A 15,865-nucleotide genomic window follows, 5' to 3' on the forward strand; every position below is an offset into this window, starting at 1 on the left:
ATCCCGGTTAACACGGTGAAACCCCATCTCTACTAAAAAAAAAAAAAAAAAAAAAAAATTAGCTGGGCATGGTGGTGGGCGCCTGTAGTCCCAGCTACTCAGAAGGCTGAGGCAGGAGAATGGCGTGAACCCAGGAGGCGGGGCTTGCAGTGAGCCAAGACCGCACCACTGCACTCCAGCCTGGACGACAGAGTGAGACTCCGTCTCAAACAAACAAACAAACACCTAAGTCAGATCATGCCATTGTCCTCTAGAACCCTCCAGGGACAACCTATCTCAGTGTAAAAGCCAAAGTCCTTAGGGTGGCATACGAGGCCCTCCATGATCTGCCTCCTGCTCCCTGTCAGTCCTCTTTACCCCCTTCTCACTCTACTGGCCTTGTTTCTGTTCCTGGAACACACCAGGTACACTTTCGCATTGGGACTCTGCAGCTGCGGTTCCTTCTGTCTGGAATGTACTTTCTCCAAATATCTGCTTGACTGGCTCTCTCACCATCAAGTGTCACCTTCTCAGTAAAGCCTTCTCTGACCACTAAACTTAACACTCAGACCCCCTTACCCCTAGCATTTCCTGTCTCCCTTCCTGCTTTATTTTTCTCCATAGAACTTATCACCCTCTAATATACCATATAAATTATTAGATATAATTATATATAAAAGATACACATTTATATATACAAATTATATATAGTTCCTTTGGTTTATTGTCTGTCTGTATTTAGAAATTCCACAAGGTCCAGCATTTTTATCTGTTTTGTTCATTGCAGTATCTCTAAAATCTAGAACATGGTAAATAATAAGTACATATTGAATGAAGTACGGGTGTGTGCACGGTGTGTGTGTGGGGTGTGTGTGTGTGTGCCTGTGTATGTGCTGGGTTTCATAGTGTAGGTCACATTCCGAAAGGCTTGTATGATACCACCTTGGAACATACGTGGACTACCTCTGGGCTTACTAAGAGTGAAGACTGAAAAGCAAGTACGGTACAGACACCCAACAGTCCTCATGTCTTACAGGCTGGGTGCCTGGAACAAATGATGCCACTGGTAATTGCTACTTGAAATATGTGTATATGTGAGTGTAACTGATTTACACACAAGAGGGTTGTTCCCTTGGGGGACCACCAAGGCACCATAAATTGGCAAGAGGAAATAGGCAGATCAGAAAAATCATAAAATTTTTAAGACCCTCAGAGATGATCTGGGCCAAACTAATAATTCAACAGAGGAGCATCAAAGTCACAAAATGATAATGTAATTTGCCCCTGGACACACAAAAAGTAAATGCTGAGAAAGAACTACCATAGACTTAGGTCACATGACCCCTCATCCAGTGATCTTTACACACCCTGGCCCATCATAAAAATGAAAAACAGGAATCTGCTCTCCAAAACCCTCTGCCTGCTCCCTTTTCCTTGTGAATAACCTGAAATTATTTCTCCAATTAGGCACCAATACGTTTATTCCACTGGACTTGACCGTTTGTCGGAATCTCTGTTTTAAAAACAAAGAACTGCTAATGATCACTATTTCTCATAAATCAAAGCCTTAAAAATTCCCTCCCACAGCAACCGGCAGTGGGTTGAATCATCTACTATTATTCCCTGCCTTTCTAATAATATAGTTCCAACTTACATCAGGCGCAGGGATGTTAAAGCCTGTCAAGAATCAAAACCTTCAACCCTCACTGTCCTACTTCTCATTAGAGCTAAAGACTCTATCCAGTTTTAAATTAATGGATTTATACTTTTTTCATAACCATTAAACAAAGTGCTTCAAACCCTAAAGCACTAACAAGTGAAAACAACATATGAGTTGTCAGTCATCTTAATGTAATAGGTTAGCAGAACATTTTTTTCAGGGAGTGATATTATCACTAAGTGAATAGTTGCACTAATTGCTTGATTCTCAACTAAGACTATAATAAGCTTTTTGACTATGAGAGGCCATGTGTCTTGGAATTCTCAGTGTTTTGTTGGTGGCCTTAGAGACTCTAAGGGCTGAGGACATTCATGACATAATTGTGGCGGATGTTCTTGGTTCCCTCTTCCCCCTTAACAGAACCCTGTTCTGTTCAGGCCTCCTCACCCCTTCAGGAGAGGCTGGAGCATCTGCACTCCAGGAAGGGGGTCACAACTGGACTAAGTACATCCGGGGAATCCTATTCCCTTGCCAGTGATTGGTTCACACCTAAGCATATGACAAAGCTGTAGCCAATGAGGCAAGGGGATCTTTGCTGGGGGGGTGGGGCAGGTGTGTCTGAGAAAGTCTTCCTTATCTTCCACAGGGTCAGGAGGAAGAGATTTCCCCTTCTCTGTTTCAGATATGATGCCGGGGGACTGCTATTGTCATCTTGACACTGTAAAGACAGTGAGGCTGAGGACAAGGCCCCCCGACCAAGAGGGCAGCGCTGAGAGGAGACAGAGCCAGATACTGCAGTGTCTACAACCACGGTACCTCAGCACTTCTTTTTAGGGTTTTCTGTATTTGCAGGTGAAACATCCTAACCCTTAAAATAATTGCATCCTGGAATGGTCTGGTCAGGATGTGAGGAGGTGTGAATGTGTTATATGTGTTGGTGTCAGCATGAGAAAAGTTTGAGTGAATAGCAGGTCCCAGGAACAGTGAGTCTTTTGTTAGAGATGGTTTAGCCTGTGACATTAGAAAGCAGGAGGAGCAAAGTCTAAAATCTGAGATGTCAGGGGAGCCGCAGAGGCCAGCGCAAGGCACAATACCATCCCCACGTGTGCTGCTGTCATGGGGGCCCAGGGTGGCCAGATTTCACCTGAGGGAGGACACAGAACAACAGAGCCACTGTAGCCCGTGCCCACTTCCTCTAGGGGTTGCCAGGAAAACACTCTGAATGAGACCTTAAGGAAGAAGTTCTAGCACTTGCTTTGTCTTCACACTCCAATGAAGGGGCATTTATTTGTATTTTATGGGGTGCCTGTCTCAGGTGTCCTATGTGACAGCTACGAGCGTGTAAAATTTAAGTCTTTCTAACAAAGTCTTTATAGTACAATACTATGATCTGTTGTGATCAAAGGGTGTCGGTTCTTTGATTAGAAACAACAAAAGAGCCAGCAGATGATATCCTTGGAAACGCCTGTACAAGCATCCATCTAAGTGGGGGCATATGGAGGCAGCCACAGACGCATCACTGTATGAATAATACTCGGGAGCATCAGGCACACGGTAGGGAAACTTGCTTCCTGCATGACTCACACTCCACTTCGAGGCCATAGAGTTGTGCCCAGAGTTTAAAAAGCTGGATAAAAAGCTAATTAACTAGTCATAAGAAATGCACTAATTGCTTTGTCCAGCATTAGCAGAGGAGACCTACTGCTCTCCCTCATTCTTCAGTGAGGAAGAGGGTGCCATGGCCTTTCGGGGATACTGGGGAAGGGAGGCATTTATCTAGTGGAGGCTGAGCTAACCAGCCCTAGAGAGCAAGTCTCTATGGAACTATCTGAGAAGGTCAGGGGCTGGCTGCAGAAAAAGATGAATGTGGAAATGAAAAGGGGAAGAGAAGGGGCACCCCCATGTGTTGAGCAAGTTATCAGTGAATATGGATTGAAATGCCTCCCATCTGACTGCAAGCATCCTGTCCAGGAAGGACTTAACCTATGGATTTGTTTTTTCTTTTGCTCACCTTATGACTGATTCACCTTCTCTTTCTTGCAATATCAATTTCTTTGCTTTCTTAAAGCAATGGCTTTATTGAGCTATAAATCACACACCCTACAATTTACCTATTTAAAAGCAAACAATGAAATGACTTTTAGTTTATTCACAGATATGTGTAACTATTAAGTACTACCACAATCAAATTTAGAACAATTTCTTACCACAAAAATAACTCATACCTATTAGCAGTCACTCCCCATTTCACTCCTAACCTCTCAGCCACAGGGGACAACTCATCTACTTTCTGTCTCTAGGATTTGCCTATCTTGAGTGTTCCATATGCGTGGAATCCTATAGAATGCGGTCTTTCACGTTTTTCACTTAGCGAACTGTTTTCCAGGCACATCCCTGGTGTAGCATGTATACAGCATTGCTTTTTGAAAATCTCCCTGTGGCTCTCCATGTTGTACTCTAGCTTTACTACTTATGTTTCTTCAGTGTTCACTATTCACTCCTGAAATGTGTTTGTGAACCACCAATCAAGGTAAAAAGTCCTGATTGAGATAAATTCATGTGATTCTGCTCAGTCTCCTGTTGGAAGTACTTGCAGATAAGTTAAAAAAAAATTTCTAGGCCAGGCGCAGTGGCTCACACCTGTAATCCCAGCACTTTGGGAGGCCGATGCAGGTGGATCACGAGGTCAGGAGTTTGAGACCAGCCTGGCCAACATGGTGAAACCCCGTCTCTACTAAAAATACAAAAATTAGCTGGGTGTGGTGGCACATGCCTGTAATCCCAGCTACTCAGGAGGCTGAGGCAGGAGAATTCCTTGAACCCAGGAAGCGGAGGTTGCAGTGAGCTGAGATCACGCCACTGCACTCCAGCCTGGGTAACAGAGTTTTTTCCATCTCGGGGGAAAAAATTTTTTTCTAAAAGTTACTGAAGGCGTGTGGCTAATGTGAACTGGTGACAGGGTCCTTGCAGAACTGATTTACAAACAAGAGATAAAGGAGGGGCTACAGTTGCACTCCCATGACAGTTACTGAGTGCTTGTACATGCCGGACACTGCGCTAGGCACTGGAGATCCAGCAGCGAACAAAACAAAAATAGCTGCCCTTGTGAAGCCGGTATTTTAGTGATACATGATAAAATTATTGTAGAAAGAAAAGCAAGGGAATAAGGTGAAAATTCAGAGTAGTGGTTACCTTTGGAAGGAGGGAATGAAATATGATGGGGAAGGAAAGAGAGAGGAATACAGAGGAAGACGCAAGGCTAGGTAATGTTCCTAAATTGGGTGGTGGCTTTCCTAGTAATTATGTGGCTACGCTATTACTGATTTTTTGGTATATATTGCATTTACGTAAAATGTGTATTTTTTTTACATAATAAAGAACCATCCCTCTAGATGGGAAAGTATAAACAGTGGTGTTCCTTGGATTGACTGAGCTAATTTAAAATGTTAGGACTGCAGGACGCATATTGGAGCCTTATACAGAGTAGAGAAACTCTAAGTTGGCACGATTACACTTCAAGGATTTGAAAGGCTGATGAAGAACAGCAAGGTAAGGTATTTAGGAGAAACTTTTCCAGTTATCTTAGAAGATCACGAGTTCTGAGTGGTCACTTACCACTCAAGAAAGGAACCTGTGGTGCATCTTATTAGAACATGAGCTTTATGAGATCGGGGATTTTTAGGTTTTGTTCACAAATTTTCAAGTTTTTTTCACAGCCATTCACACATTCGATTCTAACAACTAGTATTATTAGCCCATTTTACGGATAAGAAAATAGAAACTCCGAGAGCTATTTGGTGCTGGTGTTTGGACCAGATCCCCAGCTTTCTAGTGCTTGTGACACAATGCCACCCTTGGACTGTGTGGTTCCAATGAACCCACATTAATTCATGAAACCCAAAAATGGATGCTAAAAATAAGTTTCAGAGAGTTAAATTTAAAGCAATAGGAAGAAACACCAATTCACTCTATAGGTAGAAAATGGCTGAAACTCATTCCTGTAGGAAGGAGCACAAGCTGAAACTACAGATGGATTCAGACATGTTTACATTAACTCCTGAATGACAGATTTACACTCAGCTATTTATGAAAAGTAAGATGTCTGCAGGGCATCTCCTCCCTGAAAGGCTGTTGTGCATTTTTACAGAATACCCTTCCTGCTATTTAGAATGTGGAACCAAATAAGTACTGTGGCAATTACTATGTTCTTAAGCCAAATGACATCGTTTAACTCAAAATCATGTCTTACATGTGTAATTGCCTAGGATTTGCTGTGATTCTATTTCTAATCTTAATCTGATATTAATTATTTCAGGAGAGTTTACAAAGCTTCTGTCAATTGCTTTTTCCTCTGAAGAATTCATATTCCGAAAAAAGGCATGTGGATTAGTTTGGCTGCTTAAAGCAAGCATAGGACTTGGGCTCTCCTGAGACCAAAGTTCAACCCTAGGGCATATTAACATCACATAGAACAAAAACTTCTGTGCCCTGGTCACCGGGAGTACCTTCAACCCTAGGCATTGATCATGAGGCAGATCCAGAGAGGATATTTGGCTAGAGCTAACCAGGCCCCCAACCAGAAATGAACAACTCAAAGGGTACATACTGAAAGAGAATAGTGCTCTCTGTGTATATGAAAATCAGCAAAAATAGTATTATTTACCAAATAAGTATGGTTTACTGGATCTCACTGTCTCTGAGGGCAAGCACTGTAAAACAAAATGGTTATTTTTTTGTAATAAAGAGAATTTGAATGAGCAACTTAAATCAATATTAGGCAGCCAAATTATGTGTATTAATATCTACACATCATTAACATAATCCCAAGTGAATTATTTCATTACTAAAAGTAATGCTAGGCCTGACTTTTCATTTCCCTTGATATTAACTTATATATGAAATAAATTTGATTGGAAATAACTTCTGTCTGGAACCTAATCCACTTCCGCTTTCTGTGTATACATATATACACACACATACAGACATACAGACATGTGTGGATGTGTATGTAAACCCACATACTTATCCATGGCAGGACATCACGGTACAAAGGCCATGAGGCAAGAGTTTTCTACACACACACACACACACACACACACACACACACACACAGAGAAAAACGTGTGCTTTGTTTCCTCAGCTTCTCTTTCCAACTTCATAGCATTGCAGGCTTTCTTTGGAAGGAGGGGTATACATAAATCTAACAAAAATATATGAAGTCTAGAATTAAACTGAAGCCCAAACAAAACAAAACACAAAATCTGTCTAAACAAGAATCTGACAAACGTCCCAACCTGTTCCTCTTTATAGAACTTCACTTGAAAATCACTAGAAAGATTCAGAAAAATTAAGGACATCTCTCAATGTCTGGGACTAAAACCAAACAGGGACCTGAGAATCAGGGCTGAGTTGCGTTGGTAAGTTTCTACCTTGGTGAATGGAGGATAAGTAGACAGGGCTACAAGAGCCACTGAGCAGTGCATCAGAAGGTTTTCTAGGGCAGATTCTGCAATCAAGGCTAGAACATTCTCACTGGAGTCATCCAGACTAGAGCGATCCAATACAAATATAATGTAAGCCACGCATGTAATTTCAAATATTCTAGTAGTTACCTTAAACACATTTTTTAAAAAACAGGTAAAATTAATTTTGTAAATATATTATATTTAGCTTAATAGATCCTTTTTTTTTTTTTTTTTGAGACGGAGTTTCACTCATGTTGCCCAGGTTGGAATGCAATGGTGCGATCTCCGCTCACTACAACCTCTGCCTCCCAGATTCAAGCAATTCTCGTGCCTCAGCCTCCTGAATAGCTGGGATTACAGGTATGCGCCACCATGCCCAGCTACTACTTTTTGTATTTTTAGTAGAGACGGGGTTTCACCATGATGGTCAAGCTGATCTCAAACTCCTGACCTCAGGTGATCCACCCGCCTCGGCCTCCCGAAGTGCTGGGATTACAGGCGTGAGCCACTGTGCCAGGCCTAGATCCAAAATATTATCACCTAAACATATATTCAATATTTCAAAGGTTATGAATCATATATTTTATGTTTTTTGGCTTTGTACTAAGCGTTTGAACTCTAGTGTGAATTTTACACTTGTAGCACATCTCAGTTCAGACTAGCTGTGTTTCAAGGGCTCAGTAACCACATGTGGCTGTGACACTGGACAGTGCAGGTCTAGGTCTTAAGAATCAGGCCTTTAGAGGTCAATGGCAGCCCCCACCCTCTGACAGATGCTGCAGGAGATCTACTGCGACAGCCCATGCTCCCTGCTTCCCATTTCTTTGCTGTGCCAACACGGTCTCTTGGGCTTATTCCATGGAAGCCACACCAGGTAAGAAAAAGCATTTTACATTGCTAATATGGCATTATGTGAAGTACTAAGGAAGTGCTAGGTTTCACTTCCTTGAAAAGGACAATACCCAGCCAGTACTGAGGGTGCAGAGGGCAATGATGGGGCCCGATAAAATCCAGGAACTGGGCCTCCGATGAGAGAAGAATTGCATAAGGTTATCACCCAAGTGCTTCTGTGATTCATATTGCCCTAAATCAATGATCTAAGTTATGTCAATAAATAATAATCCACCATGTCACAGTCTTCTGGTTATTAGAGTTTCTGAATCCAATGGCCTCAACATTCACCTCTTTCTTGACAGTTAACTTGACACTTTAAAGATACCTTCCACCTTCCCATTTTGTTGCACTTGAGGATGGTAACAGAAGTTCAAGGAGAACTGTTTCCTTTTCTTAGAAACTGTCATGTTCCTGCATCTTATTTGCATGCATTTCCCCCCAATTAAATGTGCTGAAAATTCCAAAAGCTAACTTTATTTTCTAAAAACCAATGCATTTGCTTTGCCCTGATGTGGGCTTTTTGTAGAAGTAAAAATCCTTCTAGCTAGCTGCTGATGGCCAGGTTGGTAGAAGATCTCTTTTAAATAACACGACTTGTATATGCCAATAGCAACCTCAGTCCACACATTCACAGTTTTCCTTATGATGTCTTTAAAGGAGATGCAATGGTAAGATCCAAACTTTTTTTGGACATGGGCACTTTTTCCTCTTTGCGGGTGAAATCAGAACTCACTGTGGGTTTATTTGAAAAAGAAATTGAGTTGCCATTAGCGAAACAACAAACCACTTTTTAAATAAAGCTTGACTCATACCTCAGGACTACAGAGTTTACAAACATTTTTAATTACCCTCCCCAATATCATCCTCCAGCTGTCATCCCACAGTTTCCCTCAGGGTCATAAAGAAATTACTTTTTTAAAAAGTCAGTTTGCAAAATTAGTGAAAGATAACCTAAACAGCACAAGGAGCACACACAGCAATGGGAGAGCACTGGATCAGATTTTCTCTTTTTAGCTTGTTGAGTTTACATTAGTTTTGTCTCTGTCTTAGAGAATTTCCTTTTTTTTTTTTTTGAGACGGAGTCTCGCTCTGTCGCCCAGGCTCTAGTGCAGTGGTGCAATCTCGGCTCACTGCAAGCTCCGCCTCCCAGGTTCATGCCATTCAATTTCCTGTAAAAAATGATAAAAATGTTTTGTATCTGTGTAGCCCAATATGGTAGCCACTGGCCATGTGTGCTATTGAGCACTAGAAAGGTGCCTAGGGTAACTGAGGAACTGAATATTTTTACATTTAAATTTAAATAGCCACATGTGACTAATGGTTACCATACTGGACAACAGAGCTATACACAGTTAGGGCAGACCTAAGCCACTTAAATCTTTGTGCCTGTATGGGCACAACAGCCTGGAGATCTGAGGCCCATTTAAAATATAAAGCACTTTATGACTTCTTTTTTGAAAGTATTAAGTAATTAAATAGAGCAGCCTCTGTAAGGCCAGACAAAAAAAAAAAGTCTACAAGAAATTCTCTAAGGATGATGCTACTCTTTAGGATAAGCCAGGAAGTGGGTGGGGGGAGCATTAATGTCACAGGAGCTTGGGTCCTAGATGACAGTTCCAGCTCTAGCTCTGCTGTCAAGTAACTGAGTGGCATGAGACAGTTTCTGAGTTCCTTGGGGTCTGATTTTCTTATACAATGTTGGAATCTGTTAAACAACTATCAAGGTTCCTCCTTGCTCTCAGTCTAGTCAGTCCAGCTCTTATTTCTTAGGAGATTAAAAATATTGGTTGATTTAAAATAATACTTTAATACTGCACTACAAATAGGCTGAGGTTGAGTGATTTTGACAGGCCAAACTGTTGAAGCAAAGGAATGCTAAAATTAGTCCATACTATACAGACTATATTCAGATTAGTCTCACAAAGGTGGATGATTAATTATAAATGAGGACAATGGCAGGTTATTTGCATAAGCAGCTAGTGGCTGGCCCTCACAGAATGCACAGCTGAAAGGTTTGTGGCCAGTTGATAATACACTCATCCCAATTCTTCAGCTTCAGGCCCCAGAGGACAGCCAACCTAGATCCATTGCAGAGCACCCTACCTATAGGGCCAGCCCATCTCTGAATGCCATTTCCTCTAGCCATGGAGACTTTAAATAAACCTCTGCATTTGTTTGTAGCTTGGAGACACATCATTGTGTTCTGTCACACCAACCAGCCTGCGCCAGAGACACAGGTATCCATCTTGACCCTCTAACCTGAATCCATGTGAGAGACAGAATACCAGCGTCCTTCCCCATGGGCCAAAGGGAAGGAAAAGCAGGAAGTTGCCTAGAGGATTTGCAAACTATGAATGGTAAAGAAAACCAAATGTGGGATTGATGAAAACATCTCTAAATAGAAATCTGACCAACAACAGATGAGAGAAGAAAAAGAAACAAAAGAAGGAAGGAGGGAGGGGGGAGGGGGAAGGGGGGAGAGAAGGAGGGAGGGACCAGGAAGGAAGGAAGGAAGGAAGGAAGGAAGGAAGGAAGGAAGGAAGGAGAGGAAGGTGGATAGAGGGAGGGAGGGGGGAAGGTAGGGAGGGAAGAAAAGAGGGAGAGGGGAGGGGAAGACTGGAGAAAGGAAGGAAAGAAAGAAGAGAGGGAAGGAGGGGGAAAAAGTCATTTTGTTTTGAAAATTAAATGACATATTTCAGAAGCCATGGAATGAGAATACATACATTCATAAAAGATAAATGATTGGTGGGTGATAGGGGATGCTATTAATCATATGTCTATCACTAGGTTCATGTCTTTTTCTCTGTATTTGCCTTGACAGGAATCTTGATCTTCTGGCAGAAAACTCTTCCAAAACATTCCTTTGTGACACTGCTCATGTATAGGTGTTCCAAACCGAATGTCCAGTTATTTTCACCATTGTGCAAAAATGGGAGACCCTGCTGAGCAGCAGATGGCCCTCAGCAGGGCTGACACTCAGGCCAGGCCCCAGGTGGCAGCTCTCAGAACACACTGCCCAGTTAAACCCTGCACAGACTGGCCATGGAAAATTCCCCAAAAGTTGGGCAAATGACAGGGTCACCCAGTGTACTTCATGGGGTTAGTGGGGAGAACCAGCATTTCAGCACAAGTTCACAAATCACTGGGTCCCCCTTGTCAAACACTGCAAATATGCAGCATGCTAAAAAAAATCTCCTCACCTCTCAGACTCTGTATCACTTGGTTCATCTGAGTTGCTACAATGGACAATAAAATCTAATAAGTTAAAATGAGGTGTGGAATGCTCAGGAGAAAAACAACAAGGACTAGCACTCCTCATCTGAGTAAATAATTTCTCTCACAGGGTTAATTTTAGCTTTGCAAGTTTTTTATTTGAGATTATATTTTAAATCGGAATTTGTGCATGTGTGATTTAAAATAAAAAAGGCAATCAAGTCTTTCTGCCAATCTAGGTGATGTGAGATTTAATTATCGAGCAGTTATCATTAAAACAAACGCAAAGCAATTTTTTACACATAATTGAATATTCCAGAAGAAAATTTCTGAAAAATCCAAAGGTCCAAAAGAAAACTTCTCAGTGAGAATGTCTGTTTCAATAAGATACCCTGTTTTGTAGTATTGGATGCAGAGAATTTCTAGTTAGACATACATAAGTCTTGCCAGAATTACTATAGTTCAGTTTTGCCATCTGCATCTAGGAATATGGAAGACTGATCTATGTTACTGGTTATGACTCCCCAATAATGAGTAATGAAAATTCCTATTTATCATTTCTACATCAACATCAGTGTGATAGCAGAAAACAGCATGATTTACCTGGCCCACATTACTGTCTAAAGAAATAAATACCTCAATCCATTCAGGAATGTTCTTTTCCCAATTAAGGTTTTGAAGACTGCATCTAATACTGACTTTTTATCTTTTTCTGTTTGCATTTTAAAAGTCTGTGTCAACTTTATTTTGATAATACAGTGTGTTTATGTTTCCAAATCTTAACTTCTTATCCCCGGGGTTCCTTTAATATTTAATGTTTTACCTTTTTCAGTTACTGAGAACATCTCATATCTTCTTTATTTATTGATTTGCTTGGGTTGATTTTTTTCTTGACTGTGAAATTATCCATTTGGCAATCATATTGCTAATATGCAAAAAGTTCTTATTTTAATTATAAAAGCAAATGTAACCCATGATTATTAAGAAGACTATTTTGCAAATTGGCCGTTGTTTATTTCAGAATATAACCAAGAACCACAGGCTAAATTAAAAGCTTAAGGATAAGAACTTTTTTTTATTTTTGCAATTTAAAATAATAAAGGTAATCAAAGCTTCCTGCCAATCTAGGTGATTGTGAAATTTAATTACCAGTAGTTATTAAAACAAAGGTAAAGCAATTTCTTTTACACATAATTGAATATTCCAGAAGAAAATTCATGAAGAATTCTCAGAAAATGTATCTTTAAATTAATTGCAACCTGATTATTTCATTTGTTATGTCTCAGTTGGTACCGTAGAATAAATGACACATTTGGGTGATGTAGTTCGACACCAGCTAGTGAGAGCAAATTCTCAGGAAAATCAGGTAACTTTGACCTTAATGCTGAGCAAATTATTAGATCTTTACTCTGCAAACACAAACATACCTACATCTCCCGCAGTTATTCCTCTATGAGAGGTATAACCCATGTTGACTTCACCTCTGTCTATGCTGGACGCTACAGAATCAACTGTTCCTTTTTCACTGCTCAATTGCCCAAATGTCCTACGGCTTCCAGAGCTGTTCCATCAAACCCACTGCTACCTGAACAGAACGAAAACCTCCTACATCAGCAGCAGCAATGAGTGAGCTGGCAGCTCTGTGCATGATGCTGCTTATGGGCCTGTAAGTATAACTTTCCCAAGAAAGAAAGTCAAAATAAGGCCATGAACTTACCCATCTCCAGGCCTTTACCTAAGCTCTTCTCTCTTCCTGAAATGTCTTTTTCTCCATCTGTTTTCCGGAAAAATTCTACTCAGCTTTCAAGGCCCAACTCATATGACATTTCCACTGACCTCTCTAATTTGACTAAGTCAATTCCTCTCCTCTGCATCCTTCTCCACAGAATTTGTTTTATCAAACTGGAATAGAGGTTGCTGTTTGCCTGTTTGTCTCGGCTGCTGGATGATAAGGGAAAAGGATCTTGACTCATCTTTCCATGCCAAACACTCAGGACTATGCCTGAACCCTGGAAAACACTCGCATGCTTATTTAATGAAGCCCAAAATTCAAGATCAAATTTAACATGTGATGAAAGAAGTGGACTGCGTGTTGGATTCATGTCTGCACCTAAATTCTGAGCCCATGAATGCCTTCTTTTTCATTCCTTGAAGGAGTAAAATTTATTCACATTAAGCACTTATTAAATGCTAGGCCCTGTGCTAAATACTCTACATACATTATCTCATTCAATCCCCGAGACACTCTATGAAGTAGGTCTTATCAGTATCAGCCTCATTTACAAATGAGGAAATTGAGGCTTGGAGAAGTTAAGTAACTCACTCCAAGATACCCAGCTGGTCGGTGGTGAAGCCAGAATTAAAAGACAATACTCCCAGAACTTCAGAGCTAGAGGGAATCCTACAATTATCTTTCCCCCTTAGCCTTCTTGAAGCTGAGGTTTATAACTTACTGCCTGGCACATAGTAGGCCCTTGAAAATAGTGATTAATACATTGATGGAGTGCCCTAATTTCTCAGATTCTGGCCTTCCCCTGAGACAGCCCAGCTGCCACCCCAAATAGACTCTATTCTTTCTGCCCAACACCTCTCACAGGTGTGAATTGCTTGTGTCATCTGAATTATTCATGATCCACACAATGGTAAGTGTGCTTTAAAAGAGAACTACAATGCTGTATTTTTCAAGACAAAGTGCCTGATTAATTGGGGAATTAGGCAGTATAAACTCTGGGCTAGGTTGATTCATGCCAAACAATACATCCATGCCCACTTTTTGAATTTCAGTTTTCACATAATTTCCCAGTTTCCCTTAGGATTAAAAATAGGGGTAAATAAAGCAGGAAAAAGAACTACCATGGGCATCTCCATCCTATCTGAAAGCAATTACCGTCATCTAAATCTCATACTATGTTGTTTCAAACCACCGTATTCTTCCAAAGGCTGACTTAGGATTTTCAATCAGGTTTCTTAAGCTACATCAAGATCTGGAAAGTCAGATGCCACAGCAGCTGTAATTCATGCCACCAGTAAATCATGTGACACCACCAGCTCCTTGTCCTTTCTCCTTTCGTCTTTTCTTTTGCCCCACCAGTTCATTTTCTAGTGGGCAGTTTTCTGAGAGGGATAACCATATGCTAATAGAAAGCCAACACCACTGTATTTTAAATTCAATGTTAGTCAACCAAAATGAATTGAAAAACAGCAGCAGTGGTTTGAGGGTACTAAAAATAAACTGTAGCATTTGCTGAGTTCTCAGAATTAAAACCACGGCGGTCAACTTGTTGCTGCTCTTAATAAGATATGACTTCTGCCCCATTGGCTGCTACTACTAGAAGCTTGAACTCTATCACACGCCTAACAACAACGTGTTTTCAATTAGTTGGCAGTGATCGAGAAAGGAGGTGCCATTTCCCAGGAACTAAATCTGCCAAGAAAGATAACAGATGGCTTTCAAGTGATCACCTTGTGCCACATCACAATTGCACCTTAGTCAAATTCACCTTGCATTTATGATTTAGTGAGTTACACATCTAAAGCTGTGGTTGCCTTTTTGCCCTGCTTGCTATCCAATGCCTCCAAAAAGGTGTTTCTTCCTTTGAGTTTAATTTGTGAATAATAATAAAAACAGCCCAATGGGACTTAATACAATATTAATATATTGAAGCACTTCCATTAGGACTTCATGACCTTCTTGACCCTTAAATACCGTATACTGCACTAAATGTCTTATCAGCTATCCCTTTGGGTTTGTCATTAAAGTTTTCAATGACCAGAGAGGTACAGGAATTCTACCTAATGCATCATTCTGATTAGAAACCTGTCATACTCAGAAACCAGTGGGTCTGCTTCTATTGATTCCTACTCCTTCAGATTCATTAGCAATTTTTTTCTCTTCAATTAGACCCGATGATCAACCATAGAAAAGCTGAAAGAAGCCTTCCCTTTGCTCAACCATACTTAAAAGGAAAAAAAAATGTATGCCTTGCTAGTGAAATTACAGCCGGTATTATCAGAAAATCTCTAAGGAGTCTCTCTCTCTCTCTCTCTCTCTCTCTCTGTCACACGCGCACACACACACACACACACACACACACACACACGTAAATGTGCCAAGAGTCAGAGGATGGGCTCGACCTCTCTTCCCCTAACCCACTTCAGTCAGGATCAGAAAGACACATCCCTTCATTGCTGCTGTCTAAAATCCATGCCCAAGCGAGTGTCTCCATAGAGCTAATTTCTGAAACAAACAAAGAAAATCAAGTCTGCGAGGAGCGAGGGTTTGCTCCCCTCTGCTCCGGATTTGGGTGTCCAGGGTAGCGGGCGCGGCACGGCAAACAGGTCGGGGCGCTCAGCTTCACCCCAGCCTTCTCCGCCCCGCCAGCCCCTGCTCCAGCTGCGCCAGAAAGTGCGAGCCTGCCCGCTCCTTTCGCTTTTCGCCCGCTGCACCCCAAGCCCCAGAACACCCGCGTCCGCACACTAAGGGCACCACTGCTCTCCCACCTCTGCGCTGTCAGATGTCAGGCGCGGAGGTGCTCTGGGGACCGAGGTGCTGGCGAACCAAACAAGTGTCACCCCGGACGCCTGCCCCCACTCCGAGAGAGCGGGCGGGACGGCCACAGGTAGGCTCTGTCCATCCCAGGGTGCGGGGCGAGGG

At 41.6% G+C, this 15,865-nt stretch overlaps 2 protein-coding genes across 10 annotated transcripts in view; one reads left to right on the forward strand and one right to left on the reverse strand.

Annotated features, from left to right (window-relative positions):
• Window positions 1–15,865, reverse strand: part of CHN2 (chimerin 2) — a 328,112-nt gene that overhangs the window by 311,398 nt on the left and 849 nt on the right. For 2 of the 4 annotated variants that reach the window (XM_030797320.1, XM_030797319.1), the window contains exon 1: window positions 12,929–13,018. The exons of the other annotated variants lie outside the window; for them this stretch is intronic. In XM_030797320.1, the coding sequence (XP_030653180.1) occupies window positions 12,929–12,932 (4 nt within the window). In that variant the 5' untranslated portion in view covers window positions 12,933–13,018. Of the gene's footprint in view, window positions 1–12,928; window positions 13,019–15,865 lie in introns of those variants that run through there. 4 annotated transcript variants of the gene reach the window in all.
• CPVL (carboxypeptidase vitellogenic like) overlaps window positions 15,331–15,865 on the forward strand; it is a 273,787-nt gene continuing 273,252 nt past the window's right edge. For 5 of the 6 annotated variants that reach the window (XM_030797326.1, XM_030797324.1, XM_030797323.1 and 2 more), the window contains exon 1: window positions 15,337–15,830. The gene's annotated coding sequence lies outside the window, so the exon portion shown is untranslated. Of the gene's footprint in view, window positions 15,831–15,865 lie in introns of all 6 variants that reach the window. The other variant, XM_030797327.1, reaches the window with a different exon arrangement.

The sequence above is a fragment of the Nomascus leucogenys genome, chromosome 17 (assembly GCF_006542625.1).
Source record: "Nomascus leucogenys isolate Asia chromosome 17, Asia_NLE_v1, whole genome shotgun sequence".
Lineage (NCBI taxonomy): Eukaryota > Metazoa > Chordata > Mammalia > Primates > Hylobatidae > Nomascus > Nomascus leucogenys.